This window comes from Hyla sarda, chromosome 6 (assembly GCF_029499605.1).
Source record: "Hyla sarda isolate aHylSar1 chromosome 6, aHylSar1.hap1, whole genome shotgun sequence".
NCBI classification, from domain to species: domain Eukaryota; kingdom Metazoa; phylum Chordata; class Amphibia; order Anura; family Hylidae; genus Hyla; species Hyla sarda.
This window is the reverse complement of record NC_079194.1, coordinates 145,719,651-145,735,285: the sequence shown is the minus strand read 5'-3', so window position 1 is coordinate 145,735,285 and position 15,635 is coordinate 145,719,651. Positions and strand designations below refer to the sequence as shown.

Here is a 15,635-nt window from a genome sequence, read left to right as displayed (position 1 = left end):
AGTCTAAACCATAGAACCCGAAGTCCGTGCGCAGATTTTATCAAGAGCCGTGCGACTTTTGATAAATTAGGCGCACAATAGACCGGCCTAACGCCTAGTTTGCCCTATATTGATGCGGGAAATAAACAGCTTTTGATAAATCCCCCAATAGTGTCTATGTGATAGCATCAATGACAGCTTAATCCTGCAGATGACACAATGAAACACTGCACAGCATCAGAAGTCAAGAAGCTACAACACAGACCTCATGTAGGTCGTCATGGGACCTCATTCACTTACATCAGTTGTAAAGCAGCACAGTACAGGGTGCACGACACAGCAATCTTTGCCCGTGACATCCATGTTGCAGCCAAAGTCATTGTGTAGCCCTAACCCAGTGTTTCCCAACAAACAGGCCTCCAGCTATAGCCAAACTACAACTTTCAGCATGCCCAGACAGCCAAAGGCTGGGAGTTGTAGTTTTTCAACAGCTGGAGGCCCCCCTGGTTGGGAAACAGTGCCCTAACCTAAAGCTTGTGCATCATATAACATTCTGTAAGTTTCTGTTGAGTTCTCCTCTCTACTTGTTGTCCTTAAAATGACAACAATTTTACTTGCATTCAGAGGCTAAAACTAGTTCTGATCTTTTGGTGGACATCTGCGTGGATTGCACTGCAGTCAAAGGTGACGGCATATGTCTCTGCGGTCCTAGCGCCCAAGGATTGCAGGGGCTGTACTCGTGAAGGTAGCCTTAAACTCTCCCTTGTCCTGGACAGCAGGCGGACCACTTAAAAGGGTACTCTGCCCCTAGAAATATTATCCCCTTATTCAAAGGATAGGATAAGATGTCTGATCACGGGTGTCCTGCTTCTGGGACCCCCCCACGATCTGCGTGCAACACCCGGCATTCTAAATAGTATGTTTAGAATGCTGGGTTCCCACGGCAGAGGCCATGACGTCATGCCACGCCATGTCTATTTGTGTCTATAGAGCGCTAATTGCTGCACAGAGATTGCGGGGGAGTCCCAGCAGTGGGATCCTTTGAATAGGGGATAAGATGTCTAGGGGCAGAGTACCTGTCATTGGGAAAACTGTAGGCATCTCCAGGCATGTCAAAAGTTTAGATAGCACCTCGGTCTCGGTCCTGGGTGAAGTGCACTCCCCGGCTGTCACTCAAACCCAACTTTTTTCACATAAACTATAATGGACTGTGAAGCATGCTGCTGCGCACTTCCCAGGGTTATAACTCGCAGCGGGTTTCAGGACTGAAATGTAATGCAATCTACACTTTTAACATGTATGGACAACATGTGGCATTCACAGAGAGCAAGCTGAAATTTAGGTCAGGAATAAAAATACAAAGTCTAGTAAAACTTTTTATTATCCAATGATTGCGCTTTATTTACATAAATCTGTATGAGCCTTTTTGGCTAGATACACATAATACCCGAGGTTGTCCCCCATAGCAGAACAGTGGAGGTGGTTTATATTTATTGCTCGCTATGTCTAGACTAGGAAATCAATTGCATTCTAGCTTTTCATCTGGTTGGGAGACGCATCTACTGAAACCAGTCACTAAATGTGGGACATCCGGCACTGAGAAAGATGCCAACTGTGAAACTCCGCTCAGGGGGCAGATGATCAGAAGATCCATGAGGGATAAAGCATCATTTCAGTCAGTCCTGTTTTCTTTATGACAACCCTCCACCTCCTGGTGACCTACTTCTGTCACAATACAGCACTGGGGAGGCCGTGCAGCCACCGCTCACATTTAATTGGCACCTAAAAGCAGCACCTTCCCCAAAAACGTGGAAATAATATGGAGGTCTGAGCTGTGCGGCCTGATAAACATTTTCCTAGAATGAGCCAGCACAGGTACACACAGGGCATTGTTCCTACAGCTCCTGGACCTGGCACAGAATAACTATGGGTCAGTTTGTGCTAACTGGAGGCTTAACCCTTTGTTGTGCAAACTCAAACATTGTGACTCTCCACCTATTGTGATAAGATGAAGACCCCCCTAAGACAGAGGCAGGCTGCACAGAATAGAGAAGGAAAAAGAAAATCGCCCTATGCTGTCCACCTTGAACATCAATTCTTCTTATGTCATGTTCTTACCCTATTGCTTTGTTTTGTTTATATTACAAAATAAACAGTTTAATAAAAATAACTAAATAAACTGTTTACATCCCCTCAGCTCTCAGTAACAATCACAAATCAAAGTTGCTGCACAATGATGACGTCATAGTATAGAAAAGTCCATTCTGCATAGAGTCTGTATCACGCAATGTTATTGCCTGGGACAACGCTATCAATCATATGGCGGGATCAGAAGTAACCGTTATAGGCAGTGCTTAGTAGTACTGTTTCCTTGCAGTTCTGGGCTCCTGGTATCACTGACTGCACATCAATGTCCATGAATATCCCCTTCCACTAGTCAACCAACTGAGCGCCACACATGAATGGTGCAGTCACATCACTAGCCTCAGTCCAAGGGTCCAGAGGCCATCCATTCCATACTGCCCGATACGCCCAGTATGTATAATATCTCTCCACTGTGCAAATTACAGTTCTCAGAAGCCCATCACCCAGCTGTCAGGATCCTCTGTGCTGACAGATAATAACAGAGAAGTAATCACTTCACTACAAGGGGTCATAAAACTGGTAAACATGGGTGTCACAGGGTGTGGGCGTATATAGTCTGGGTGCATAGAACCAGGATATAGGGTGGTTTAAGGAAAGTGGGTATAATGTGCCATGTAAAAGGCTGGTCATAGGCCGGTGTGTATGGGGTACACGGGCCCCCACATCTTGTGGCTGTGCTCCCAGGTTCTTTCTGTTCTTTCCCTGGTCTTGTCCTTTCCGTTTGCACAGAACTTGATGTTTACACTTCCTCACATAAAGGAAGAATTAACTATTGTTCTGTAAGAGGATACAAATTCTCATAAACCACAAACTAGGAAGAAACATGTGAGGCCAGCATGAAAGGCTGCAGCGCACACAGTACAGACACCCGCTCTATTCATACACAGGGCTGGCTGTATAGAGCTACACTAATGCATGGTCACATGACAATCGCCTTTGGTCACGGCGCTATATTTACATGAATGCATCTGATTTGGAGAAGAATCACAAGGTGTCAGGAATGTCATATCTGCAAACATGATAGGAAGTGCAACCTCTAAGCATTGCTAAACTGGTAAAATGAGCCAATATGGCACCCATAGTTGCTATTGCCCATAATCCTTGTCATTTAGCTTTGTAGTGATACTTCCCTGCTGCCAGTGCCCCTTAACTAACTCCTCTGAAATTGAGATTTCCAAAACCACACAGCTGGTCATGTACAGATCGTACAATACACTCACAATGTGGCGCTAACCAGTTCAGTTCAATAAAATCAGTACATTGGGTGAAGTTTATAATCCAGAAGAGATAACATCAGATGCACTGGATAGAGGTAAACATTCCTTCTAGATTACAAACATCTAATCCAATGTTCTAATACAGTGGCATGTGATAGATAAGATCCAGGATCTGCTGATCCAAGAGCTTAGATAGTTGCAGGAACTTACTTAAAAAGGGTACTCCGCCCTTAGACATCTTATCCCCTATCGCTGCTAGGGACCCCTGCGATCTGCCTGCTGCACGGATGGCACGCCCCCTCCCATAGACTTGCATTGAGGGGGTGTGGTCGTGACATCAAGAGCGGGGCATGACCTTGATGTCAAAAGCCTCCGCCCCGCATCACCAGCCATCCGGCACAGAGCGAAGTTCACTCCGTGCACCGGATGTCTGGGGTGCCGCAGCAGAGTTTCCCTAACCTTTGGATAGGGGATAAGATGTCATGGCGCGGGGTACCCCTTTAAGACCAGTGTAGTAAATTAACTCTTTCTCAATCTATAGCTGTGTATTATCTAGTTATATAAAACTAAGTTATATAAAACTAAGGTCTGAAATAGGACGAGGATCTGAATATTATAACAGGGGTTCAGAAGTATTGCTAAAAGGGGGTACTCCGCCGCCCCTAGCATCTTATCCCCTATCCAAAGGATAGAGGATAAGATGTCAGATTATGGGGGTCCCGCCGCTGGGGACCCCCGGGATCTCCGCTGCAGCACCCAGTTATAATTACTGCACAGAGCAAACTCGCTCTGTGCGTAATGACCGGCGATACAGGGACCGGAGCATCGTGACGTCATGGCTCTGCCCCCTCCTGATGTCACGGCCCGCCCCCTCAATACAAGTCTATGGGAGGTCGCCACGCCTCCTCCTATAGACTTGCATTAAGGGGGCAGGATGTGAGGTCACAAGGGGGCGGAGCCGTGACGTCACTATTCTCCGGCCCTTGTATCGCCGGTCATTACGCACAGAGCGAGTTTGCTCTGTGCAGTAATGATAACGGGGTGATGCAGCGGAGATCCCGGGAGTCCCCAGCGGCAGGACCCCCGCGATCGGACATCTTATCCCCTATCCTTTGGATAGGGGATAAGATGCTAGGGGCAGAGTACCCTTTTAAGTCATCAGGTTATACCCACAACAGATTTTACCAATCTTACAAAATAGCGAAAAGAGAATTTTTGCTAAACTTTACTTGGAAGTTTTAATTGAAAAACAAGCACAATATATAACACAATATCATCCATTTCTGTCAATTTTCCATGAATTGCACAAACCTAATAACCTGTTCTCGCCTCCTTCTTTCGCCCTATGCTATCACTTCTTGAGTGAACATCTGTGTCCTTGGTTTATAACCACTTGTCAAGTTATCTGCAGGACAACAAACAGCTATTAGAATCATTGAACAATCTCTATCCAGGTTGACATCCAATGTAATGCTGAGTCACTGTACGCCTCTATTCCTCATCATTTAGCATTTACAGCCCTGAGCGACTATGCTGATGTCATGCAACATTACAAACAGGTTACCTATACCCAGACCTATCTGCTAAGTAACAATCATATTTCTCACGTGTTCTGGAATGGGAATTCCACAGGCCTCATCATCCTCATCACTGGTGTGAAGATGCGGCACCCACTACAGAACTGCACTGTTATTTCAAACATTTAAAAGTGTGTAAGCCACTCCTTTACTGAAAATTACTTCTTACTCCAGAAAAAGAGCAGTAAAGCCTCAGCCACTAGATATCATATTTCTTTGCAAACTGATGTCTACTACCTGTTGGGATCCCAGGAACACAAGGACATGTCATAGCAATTGCTATGCAGAGGAGAAATCCTCCACTGTGTAAATGCACCCTGAGCCGTTCTGACTCCTCTAGATGGGCCACACTATGCCCGAAAGGTTAATCAAGGCTTCCCTCATATTTTACACCCATAGTTATGGGCAGCTGTCTTATGTGCAAATACTTGTGATCTTACTATATAAACAGTGCTGCCTCCTGAGTGTAATCCCCCTTTTCCCCTTCTTTATCATCATTCTCAGCATTGTACCTGGGTTGATTTTGTGATGTAACTCCTTCCTTGACGTGTTGTGCTGTTTGTTTTCTCTCTGCCCACATAGCACCTTACAAACACATCAATTACCCCCTCCTCCCTACAAATCCCATCTCAGGTGTTATACTGAAAATTATCCCCAATCACAGTACCAGATCTTTCTCCTGCATTACGTCATATCATTATGTCATGCCATGGCATAGCAGAAAGTAGAAGGGTTTGTGAGTAGTGCTCTCCTGCCATAGGCCAGAATACTAAGGAAGTAAAGTGCAGGTGTGAGTATTGCTGGCAAATAGCACAGCACTAGTCCCAATCACTGAAACAGAGATTGAAAAACAGCCGTGCACTATGGGGGGGGGGGGGGGGGGGGGGGGGGGGCTCTCAGGGGGCTCAAAAACAGCAATGAGAGACCAAAAAATCATCTTGTCATTACTCTGAAGGGTTAATCTATTAAAGCATGCAGGTTTTTAAAAATCTTTTAAAAGTACACACATTCTAATAGTAATGTTATTAACCTCAAGTTCATTAGTCTTCACTATATGGACCATATTTTTGATTTATCTGCAAGGTAGTGAAACAGGGGTTCACAACATATGATTCACTTTACAGCATGCAATGTTTGATATAAATAACATTTTAACTTTACATTACGATAACAAATACATAGAAGAATGCAGCAGCACACTGCCTGCACAAGAATATAGGTGAAACATGAACATGCAGATAAAACATGGAGAGCTATACAGCTATGGTGTAATAGATGCAAATGTGAAACTATGAGATAGTGAGGCACTTAGCTCGCAAATTTGTCTCCGCCGGCAGTCAAATAGCTTGGACCGTCCCACCGCGATCCCCCCCCCCCCCCGTATGTGCAATACAGACAAAGAATAAGCCAGCCAGCACTTTTGTTGATACCAATCTATTATATGGACCTGGCCATATGATTCACTTTACAGCATGCAATGTTTGATATAAATAACTAGAGATGAGCGAACTTACAGTAAATTTGATTCGTCACGAACTTCTCGGCTCGGCAGTTGATGACTTTTCCTGCATAAATTAGTTCAGCTTTCAGGTGCTCCGGTGGGCTGGAAAATACAGTCCTAGGAGACTCTTTCCTAAGACTGTATCCACCTTTTCCAGCCCACCGGAGCACCTGAAGGCTGAACTAATTTATGCAGGAAAAGTCAGCAACCGCCGAGCCGAGAAGTTCGTGACGAATCGAATTTACTGTAAGTTCGCTCATCTCTATAAATAACATTTTAACTTTACATTACGATAACAAATACATATAGTATACTTTATAACTATTCAATACTTTTTTTTCCGCCTCAGCAGCCAAATATGGCCTTACCCTTTATAGGATGAGTTGCAATTTCTATTAGAACTGTTATATATATATATAAATAATTTATTGTTTGGCTTTTATTGCATTTTTTGGGTCGAAAGAGATAGAAAAAAAAATCTGCTATATACGGTATGGGAATAAAAAAAATGATTTAAGGATTTTCATTTAATATACATAGTGACATATAAAACAGAAAACAAAATGGGTAAACACATGGGGGGAGATTTATCAAAACATGTCTAGAGGAAGGGTGGTACAGTTGCCCATAGCAACCAATGAGATTGCTTCTTTTATTTTTCCCAGGCCTCTTTAAAAATGAAAGAAGCGATCTGATTGGTTGCTATGGGCAACTGCACCACTTTTCCTCTGCACAGGTTTTGATAAATCTTCCCTATGCCGTTTACCATCTTTCACCTATACTGATAGGGTCAATTTGCCACGGCACCACAGTACTTAGAAGCAACAAACCACTGAGGCTTGGCTGCCATGCACTACTGCTCAAAGAACTTAAGTGAACTGTTGCTGTAAGATGCTGGAAGTCCAATGAAGGAGTTATATTTATGGGATGAGAGAAAGAGCGGGGGAAACACTTGACTGTGGACTGTGGAATTCCTTGGTTACTTGCAGTAATCTTATGTGTTTAAGAACCGGTTTATGTAAAAGATGAACGAGAAGACGACCAGGCACCTTCCTCCTTAGGAACAATACGTTGTGGTAACAGACATCAGTAACCAGGAATAAGGGACAATGTGCATTGTTAACAATGACCCTAAATAATTCCAACACTGCAGAAAGAACATCACCAGATCACCTAATACCTCCATCGGTGACAGATGATCTGGGTGACAACCCTCTAAGCGTCTGGGTGACAACCCTCTAAGCGCTGCCATTTTGAGTGTCATCAGGTTTCTATGCAGGAGAGGGTGACTCAGTAACTTTTTGTGGATCCGGAGATGAACAATAGTCGGTGGCTGGTATTAAAGGTGTAATTGTCTAAGACTTGGCGGCAGATGACGACCTGGGACATTTGAGCCTGGGCTTCACTGGTGAGGGGCATGCAGGGAGGACAAGGGTTAAGTGCTCCAGATCAATGGATCTCTTACATTAACAGGTAATTACAGGTAAGGCTATACACTGCAAAGCAATGGCGATCACCCTGAGGCCTTGGCTACACAGAGACTTTTTTTTAGCGTGGCCAATTGATTTTAACTATTGAGTAACAGCTGTAGTAAGGAGTACACTGAGTTGTATGTAATGTTGTGGACTGTAAAATCACTTCGCTAGGGAGACAGGAAACAATGTCTCTCAGCCGCAGAGTATCCTGCCACAGATAAGAGACCTGGTGAATGTCTACTCAACCCAACCACTAAATGGGAAATGTACAGAGATAAAGCAGTGCTCCTGACCAACATTACGGCTGACCAATTTACCGCCAAGTTCCCTACGATTCCAATAGATGCAGTCGCAGCGTTTCGAGTTCCTCTGCCGGACACAACGGTTTTGCTTGTGACAAGACTAGTTATATTGCCAAGTGAATATACTTCACTTATATATCAGGGAAAGGGATCTCTAGTTATTAGTTCACAGAAGTAGAATAATAAGCTCAGTTAAAACTTAACCTTGAATAGTTTTTCGTGATAAGATAAGTAGTCCTCAAAAAACAAATACAAATTAAATAAGGTATAGGTCCGATGGATGGAGAGCTCAGACAAATAAAAGGGGCTCCAAATACCATCACCTATGACAACAATAATATCCTACAATATGCAACCTGTGGAATTAAACACTAGGAAGTAGTAAATACCGACGCGTTTCCCCCCTCCAAAACAGACAAAGTAGAGCAATACGGCGTTCATCAGGGGATATAGGAAGTAGGAAGAGATAACCAAAAATGATACAGCTGCGCTGCCAGGAGGGAACCAGACATCATCATGTGGCTACCCTGACAACCACTCCATGTCAAGGACTGTACCATTGGGTCTGAGTGAGTGGTCCTTATCGGACCTTATATCTAATTGTAGCTGGCAGCGATTAATTACTAGCTGTATCATTTTAGGTTATCTCTTCCTACTTCCTATATCCCCTGATGAACCCCGTATTGCTCCACTTTATCTGTTTTGGAGGGAGCAGGGGAAACACGTCGGGATTAATTACTTCTTCCTAGTGTTTAATTGCACAGATTGCATATTGTAGAATAATATTGTTGTGATAGGTGATGGTATTTGGAGCCCCATTTATTTGTCTGAGCTCTCCATCCATCTGACCTATACCTTATTTAATTTGTATTTGTTTTTTTGAGGACTACTCATCTTATCACAAAATACTATTAAAGGTTAAGTTTTAACTGAGCTTATTATTCTACTTCTGTGAACTGTTGGCCTAATAGCCCTAGCCACAATCAGCTATATTTTACAATTTCAGTGATTTTTTTTGATCTCTGGTTATTCCCTGCTGCCCATCTGTATCACTCCCATGAGAAGCAGGGACTGAATGCAGGGTGGTCTAGCCCTGGCATCATATACAGAAGCACAGGCTCTACTGGCAGAGCATTGTACCTAATGTACAGGGAAGACTTGACCCAGCTTAAACTCCATCACGAGCGGTCTGAGGGGGACGAGGCCACCTGTCACATCTCCTAATTCTCCACCAGATGTACATGACGCAGCTAGGCTGACAAGTTCCTGGGGAAAGGGGGCATGAGGCTGACAGACTCCCACAGACATGACAGTCTGACTAATGCAGCAGCCTGCCAACAAGGCTTCCCACTGACCACAAATCTCTATGTGCAAAGAACCTCAACAGGGAGAGATACCTGACCAAGGCAAATCGAAGCCTCTCACACAGAATGCCTCCGATTCCTCTCATAGAATAACATTTCATTTGGGGACACTTGAAATGACAGGACAACGACACACCGACTAATGGGGGATGGGACACTGACACTTGGGGGACAGGACAGTGACATTAGGATGAGGTGAATTACGTAAAACTTGTTAAGATTTGTCAATATTCTGCTTTTCTGATCAGAAAACAAACTGATCTCCCTGGAGGTTATGTAACAATGAACTGTTGATATTGTTTCTATGTTCCATGTGTACATACAAGGCGACGGCACTCCTGACCAAGCCCATATTCCAAATGTCAAGGACATAGCATAAAACCAATAAATGTCCATATACAGTGACACATGCCCACACACATTCCTCAAAGCACCATCAGAGACACACTTACCCACCTCCTGGCAGAACACCTGCCCTAGGGGCTCACATATATCAGAACCATTCCACAAATCCTGACACCCCAAGAAAACAAGGGGGTTTATACAGAGCTACTACTAGGGTTGCCACCTACCCGGTACTTTACTGGCACAGCCGGTATTTTGGCCACCCTGACGGTACTTTTATATTAAAAATATCCGCAATGCAATGGTCGGTATTTATCCAACCAATTCTCCAACTCCCGGAATGTTGCACCATCTGCTATTCTAGTGTTTGCCAACCAAAGCACCTCCAGCTGTTGTAAAACTACAACTCCCAGCATGCCCGGATCCGGGCATGCTGGGAGTTGTAGTTTTGCAACAGCTGGAGGCACCCCTGGTTGGGAAACATTTACCAAACTATATAGTCCAACATGCTGGGAGTTGTAGTTTTGCAACAGCTGGAGGCACCCCTGGTTGGGAAACATTTAACAAAAGTCCAACATGCTGGGAGTTGTAGTTTTGCAACAGCTGGAGGCCCCCCTGGTTGGGAAACATTAACCTATGATATATACTACTATAGAGTCCAACATGCTGGGAGTTGTAGTTTTCGTTTGGGGCAGCTGCTGAGCCACAGGCTGTATCAGGGCATGCTGGGAGTTGTAGTTTTGCAACAGCTGGAGGCACCCCTGGTTGGAAAACACTGACCTATGCTATATACTACTATATAGTCCAACATGCTGGGAGTTGTAGTTTTCATTTGCGGCAGCTGCTGAGCCACAGGCTGTAACATTAGGAGATAGAGGAGGGGAAAAAAAAAAGGATAGAGATGGCGCTATATAGTGCCGGTTATCCGTGTTATTAGCAGAGGTAAAACAGAGAGGTAAAGGACCTGTTCACCTTTACAGGTTGCACTATATTACAGGCACAACACTGATAATCGCTTTAGGCAGGTCACTGGTGTGTCGGGAGCAGCTGGTCGTCGGTCCCGTCGAGGACGGTGAAGAATGCACGAGTACAGATGTGGGCAGGTGGAAAGGCAGCGTTACACCGGCGTGAGGACACAGGAGTCAGGTGTAGAGTAGTAGTACTTTTTATTAATAGTCATAAAAAGTGACATACAGGGGTGGACCACGCGTTTCGGTGGCGCTCCCCTCCTTCCTCAGGACCTGCAAATTAGCATGGCCAGTATTTGTTTGCAAGATAGGTGGCAACCCTAGCTAACGGTAACAGGAAAGCCCTAAAGAGCATTGCCTCATAGACATTCATCAGAGTGTTCTGGAGGCAGCAGATTAGGATTAGCAAACTGATCTCAAGCAGTGGTGAAACTACAACTCTCATGTAGATCTATCAGAGGATGCTGGGAGTGATTAGTTTCACAAGCACTGAACAAAGGTCGATGCACTCCAATCCATTGTGTAGATTTTAGTCATGAGCTGGCAATGCTTGGGAATGGAATCGAAAGTCACCTAAAGGCAGATGAAAAACAACTAGAAGGATCCCAGTATTCATATATTTTGTCTGTTTTGCTTTTAAAAGTGGCGCATGGACTTTATACCAGATATTTTTACATTTTGTACCAAAAAATAAACAAACAGATTTTGCACTCATAAGAGTGGGCGCTGACAAATTTGTGACATCATTTGCCTCTTTGTGGTAAAAGGTGCCACATAAAGGCGGCCCACGTTTTACCAATATGGCTACACAGTGTACACAGTGAATAATATCTGTACCCTGTATGTAAACTTACCTGTATGTATCTAAATATCCTATATGTAATCACAACACACTCATCGTATTACTTCCCTATATATATAACTTCCCCATATACAATGTATCACTGTGGTATATCCCAATATGTATCCTCACCATATACAAGGTATCATTACTGTACCCAATATATAGCATCACTGTATATATCTCACTGTGGTATATCCCAATATGTATCCTCACCATATACAAGGTATCATTACTGTACCCAATATATAGCATCACTGTATATATCTCACTGTGGTATATCCCAATATGTATCCTCACCATATACAAGGTATCATTACTGTACCCAATATATAGCATCACTGTATACATCTCACTGTGGTATATCCCAATATGTATCCTCACCATATACAAGGTATCATTGCTGTACCCAATATATAGCATCACTGTATATATCTCACTGTGATAACCCTTTGTGTCACCTCACCATATACAAGGTATCATTGCTGTACCCAATATATAGCATCACTGTATATATCTCACTGTGGTATATCCCAATATGTATCCTCACCATATACAAGGTATCATTACTGTACCCAATATATAGCATCACTGTATATATATCTCACTGTGATAACCCTATATGTCACCTCACCATATACAAGGTATCATTGCTGTACCCAATATATAGCATCACTGTATATATCTCACTGTGATAACCCTTTGTGTCACCTCACCATATACAAGGTATCATTGCTGTACCCTATATGTAACCTCACTGTATATATCTCACTGCCATAACCCTATATGTCACCTCACCATATACAAGGTATCATTGCTGTACCCAATATATAGCATCACTGTATATATCTCACTGTGATAACCCTTTGTGTCACCTCACCATATACAAGGTATCATTGCTGTACCCAATATATAGCATCACTGTATATATCTCACTGTGATAACCCTTTGTGTCACCTCACCATATACAAGGTATCATTGCTGTACCCAATATATAGCATCACTGTATATATCTCAATGTGACAACCCTATATGTCACCTCACCATATACAAGGTATCATTGCTGTACCCAATATATAGCATCACTGTATATATATCTCAATGTGATAACCCTATATGTCACCTCACCATATACAAGGTATCATTACTGTACCCAATATATAGCATCACTGTATATATCTCACTGTGGTATATCCCAATATGTATCCTCACCATATACAAGGTATCATTACTGTACCCAATATATAGCATCACTGTATATATCTCACTGTGGTATATCCCAATATGTATCCTCACCATATACAAGGTATCATTACTGTACCCAATATATAGCATCACTGTATATATCTCACTGTGGTATATCCCAATATGTATCCTCACCATATACAAGGTATCATTGCTGTACCCTATATGTAACCTCACTGTATATATATCTCACTGCCATAACCCTATATTATACCTCACCATATAACATATGACTGTTATATCCTTCCATGTAACCACTCCCTGTACAGCCTATTATTATACTTCTATGTAACCGCACTGCATGCAAAGTATCATTGTTACTTTTACCACATACAGCATATTACATATCATATTTACCCCTATATATAACCTTACAATTTCCACTGTTATACCCCACATATAAGCTCATCATATACAACCTATCACTATTCTACACTGCTCAAAAAAGCATAAAAGGAACACTTAAACAACACAATGTAACTCCACGTCAATCACACTTCTGTGAAATCACACTGTCCACTCAGGAAGCAACACTGATTGACAATCAATTTCACATGCTGTTGTGCAAATGGAACAGACAACAGGTGGAAAGTATAGGCAATTAGCAAGACACCCCAACACCGTGCAGGACGTTTGACATTTGCCAGAGAACACCAAGATTGGCAAATTCCCCACTGGCGCCCTGTGCTCTTCACAGATGAAAGCAGGTTCACACTGAGCACATGTGACAGAGTCTGGAGACGCCGTGGAGAGCGTTCTGCTGCCTGCAACATTCTCCAGCATGACCGCTTTGGCGGTGGGTCAGTAATGGTGTGGGGTGGCATTTCTTTGGGGGGCCGCACAGCCCTCCATGTACTTGCCAGAGGTAGCCTGACTGCCATTAGGTACCGAGATGAGACCCTCAGTCCCCTTGTGAGACCATATGCTGGTGCGGTTGGCCCTGGGTTCCTCCTAATACAAGACAATGCTAGACCTCATGTGGCTGGAGTGTCAGCAGTTCCTGCAAAAGGAAGGCATTGATGCTTTGGACTGGCCCGCCCGTTCCCCAGAACTGAATCCGATTGAGCACATCTGGGACATCATGTCTCGCTCCATCCACCAATGCCACATTGCACCACAGACTGTCCAGGAGTTGGCGGATGCTTTAGTCCAGGTCTGGGAGGACATCCCTCTGGAGACCATCCGCCACCTCATCAGGAGCATGCCCAGGCATTGTAGGGAGGTTATACGGGCACGTGGAGGTCACACACACTACTGAACCTCATTTTGACTTGTTTTAAGGACATTACATCAAAGTTGGATCAGCCTGTAGTGTGGTTTTCCACTGTGATTTTGAGTGTAACTCCATATCCAGACCTCCATGGGTTGATAAATTTGATTTCTATTGATAATTTTTGTGTGATTGTGTTAGATCTAGGATGTGTTATCTTAGTGTTCCCTTTATTTTTTTGAGCAGTGTATATATGTAACCTCACTATCACCATATACACTATTTACCTCTGGTGCCCAGCATGTACCCTCCCTCCAGGCGTGCTCAGAGCTTTGAATGTAACCCCTAGATGTAATCAGTACTGTGCGTACCCCAAGTGTGACCAGTGCCCAATATGTGCCACCCCCTGATCAGTTCAGGGCCCGTTACGCACCCCCCAGGTGTGATCAGTGCCGTTATGTACCCATACCAGGTGTGATCAGTGCCCGCTATGCCCCCCAGGTGTCATCAATCAGTGCCCGGTCGTTACGGAGCTCCCCCCAGGTGTGATCAGTGACGGTATGTACCCATACCAGGTGTGATCAGTGCCGTTATGTACCTATACCAGTTGTGATCAGTGCCGGTATGTACCCCCAGCTGTGTCCCCGTCAGGTGTCGGCATCCGTCCCCGGGACTCACCTCCGCCTTGAGCTCGCTGCCCCCCAGCAGATGGTATTTATGTGGCAGGCGGCGCACGTTGTGCATCAGTCGCTGCAGCCGCTTTCCCCCCATGTTCCCCGGGGAGACGAGCGGCGGCTCCGGGGCGGGGGACTCCGGGCTGTACCTGGGACAGGTGAGTGTAGCCCCGCCCTCCTCCAGCAGGTGTCTGCCCATCCCGCAGCCCGAGCACTGGGGACAGGAGGAGGAAGCCATACCCGAAGGAGGAGGAGGAGGACGGGGAGAGCAGGTCTTCATCACCGGCTGCACCGCGCATGTGTGGAGCCAGTACTGAGGCTGCGGCGGAGCCCAAGGAGGGGTCTGCAGAGCATCAACCGCCCCCCAATCATTGCAGAGCATCAGCCCTATGAGAGCAGAGCGTCATACCCATCAGTGCAGAGCATCAGTCCTATCAGAAAACAGCGTCACCCCCATCAGTGCAGAGCATTAGTCCTATCAGAAAACAGCGTCACCCCCATCAGTGCAGAGCATCAGTCCTATCAGAAAACAGCGTCACCCCCATCAGTGCAGAGCGTCAACCCCCCTCCCTCGGTGCAGAGCGTCACCCCCATCAGTGCAGAGCATCAGTCCTATCAGAAAACAGCGTCACCCCCTATGAGTGCAGAGCGCCACCCCCCCCCCCCTCCATCAGTGCAGAGCATCAGTCCTATCAGAAAACAGCGTCACCCCCTATGAGTGCAGAGCGTCAGTCCTATCAGAAAACAGCGTCACCCCCTATGAGTGCAGAGCGTCACCCCCCCCCCCCTCCA

At 44.8% G+C, this 15,635-nt stretch overlaps 1 protein-coding gene across 2 annotated transcripts in view; it reads right to left on the bottom strand.

Annotated features, from left to right (window-relative positions):
• The window catches only part of ATP2C2 (ATPase secretory pathway Ca2+ transporting 2), an 89,942-nt gene extending 74,719 nt beyond the window's left edge, over window positions 1–15,223 (bottom strand). Inside the window, exon 1 of one of the 2 annotated variants that reach the window (XM_056525475.1) lies at window positions 14,993–15,223. In XM_056525475.1, the coding sequence (XP_056381450.1) occupies window positions 14,993–15,142 (150 nt within the window). In that variant the 5' untranslated portion in view covers window positions 15,143–15,223. Of the gene's footprint in view, window positions 1–14,847 lie in introns of both variants that reach the window. The other variant, XM_056525474.1, reaches the window with a different exon arrangement.
• Window positions 15,224–15,635: the final 412 nt, after the last annotated feature.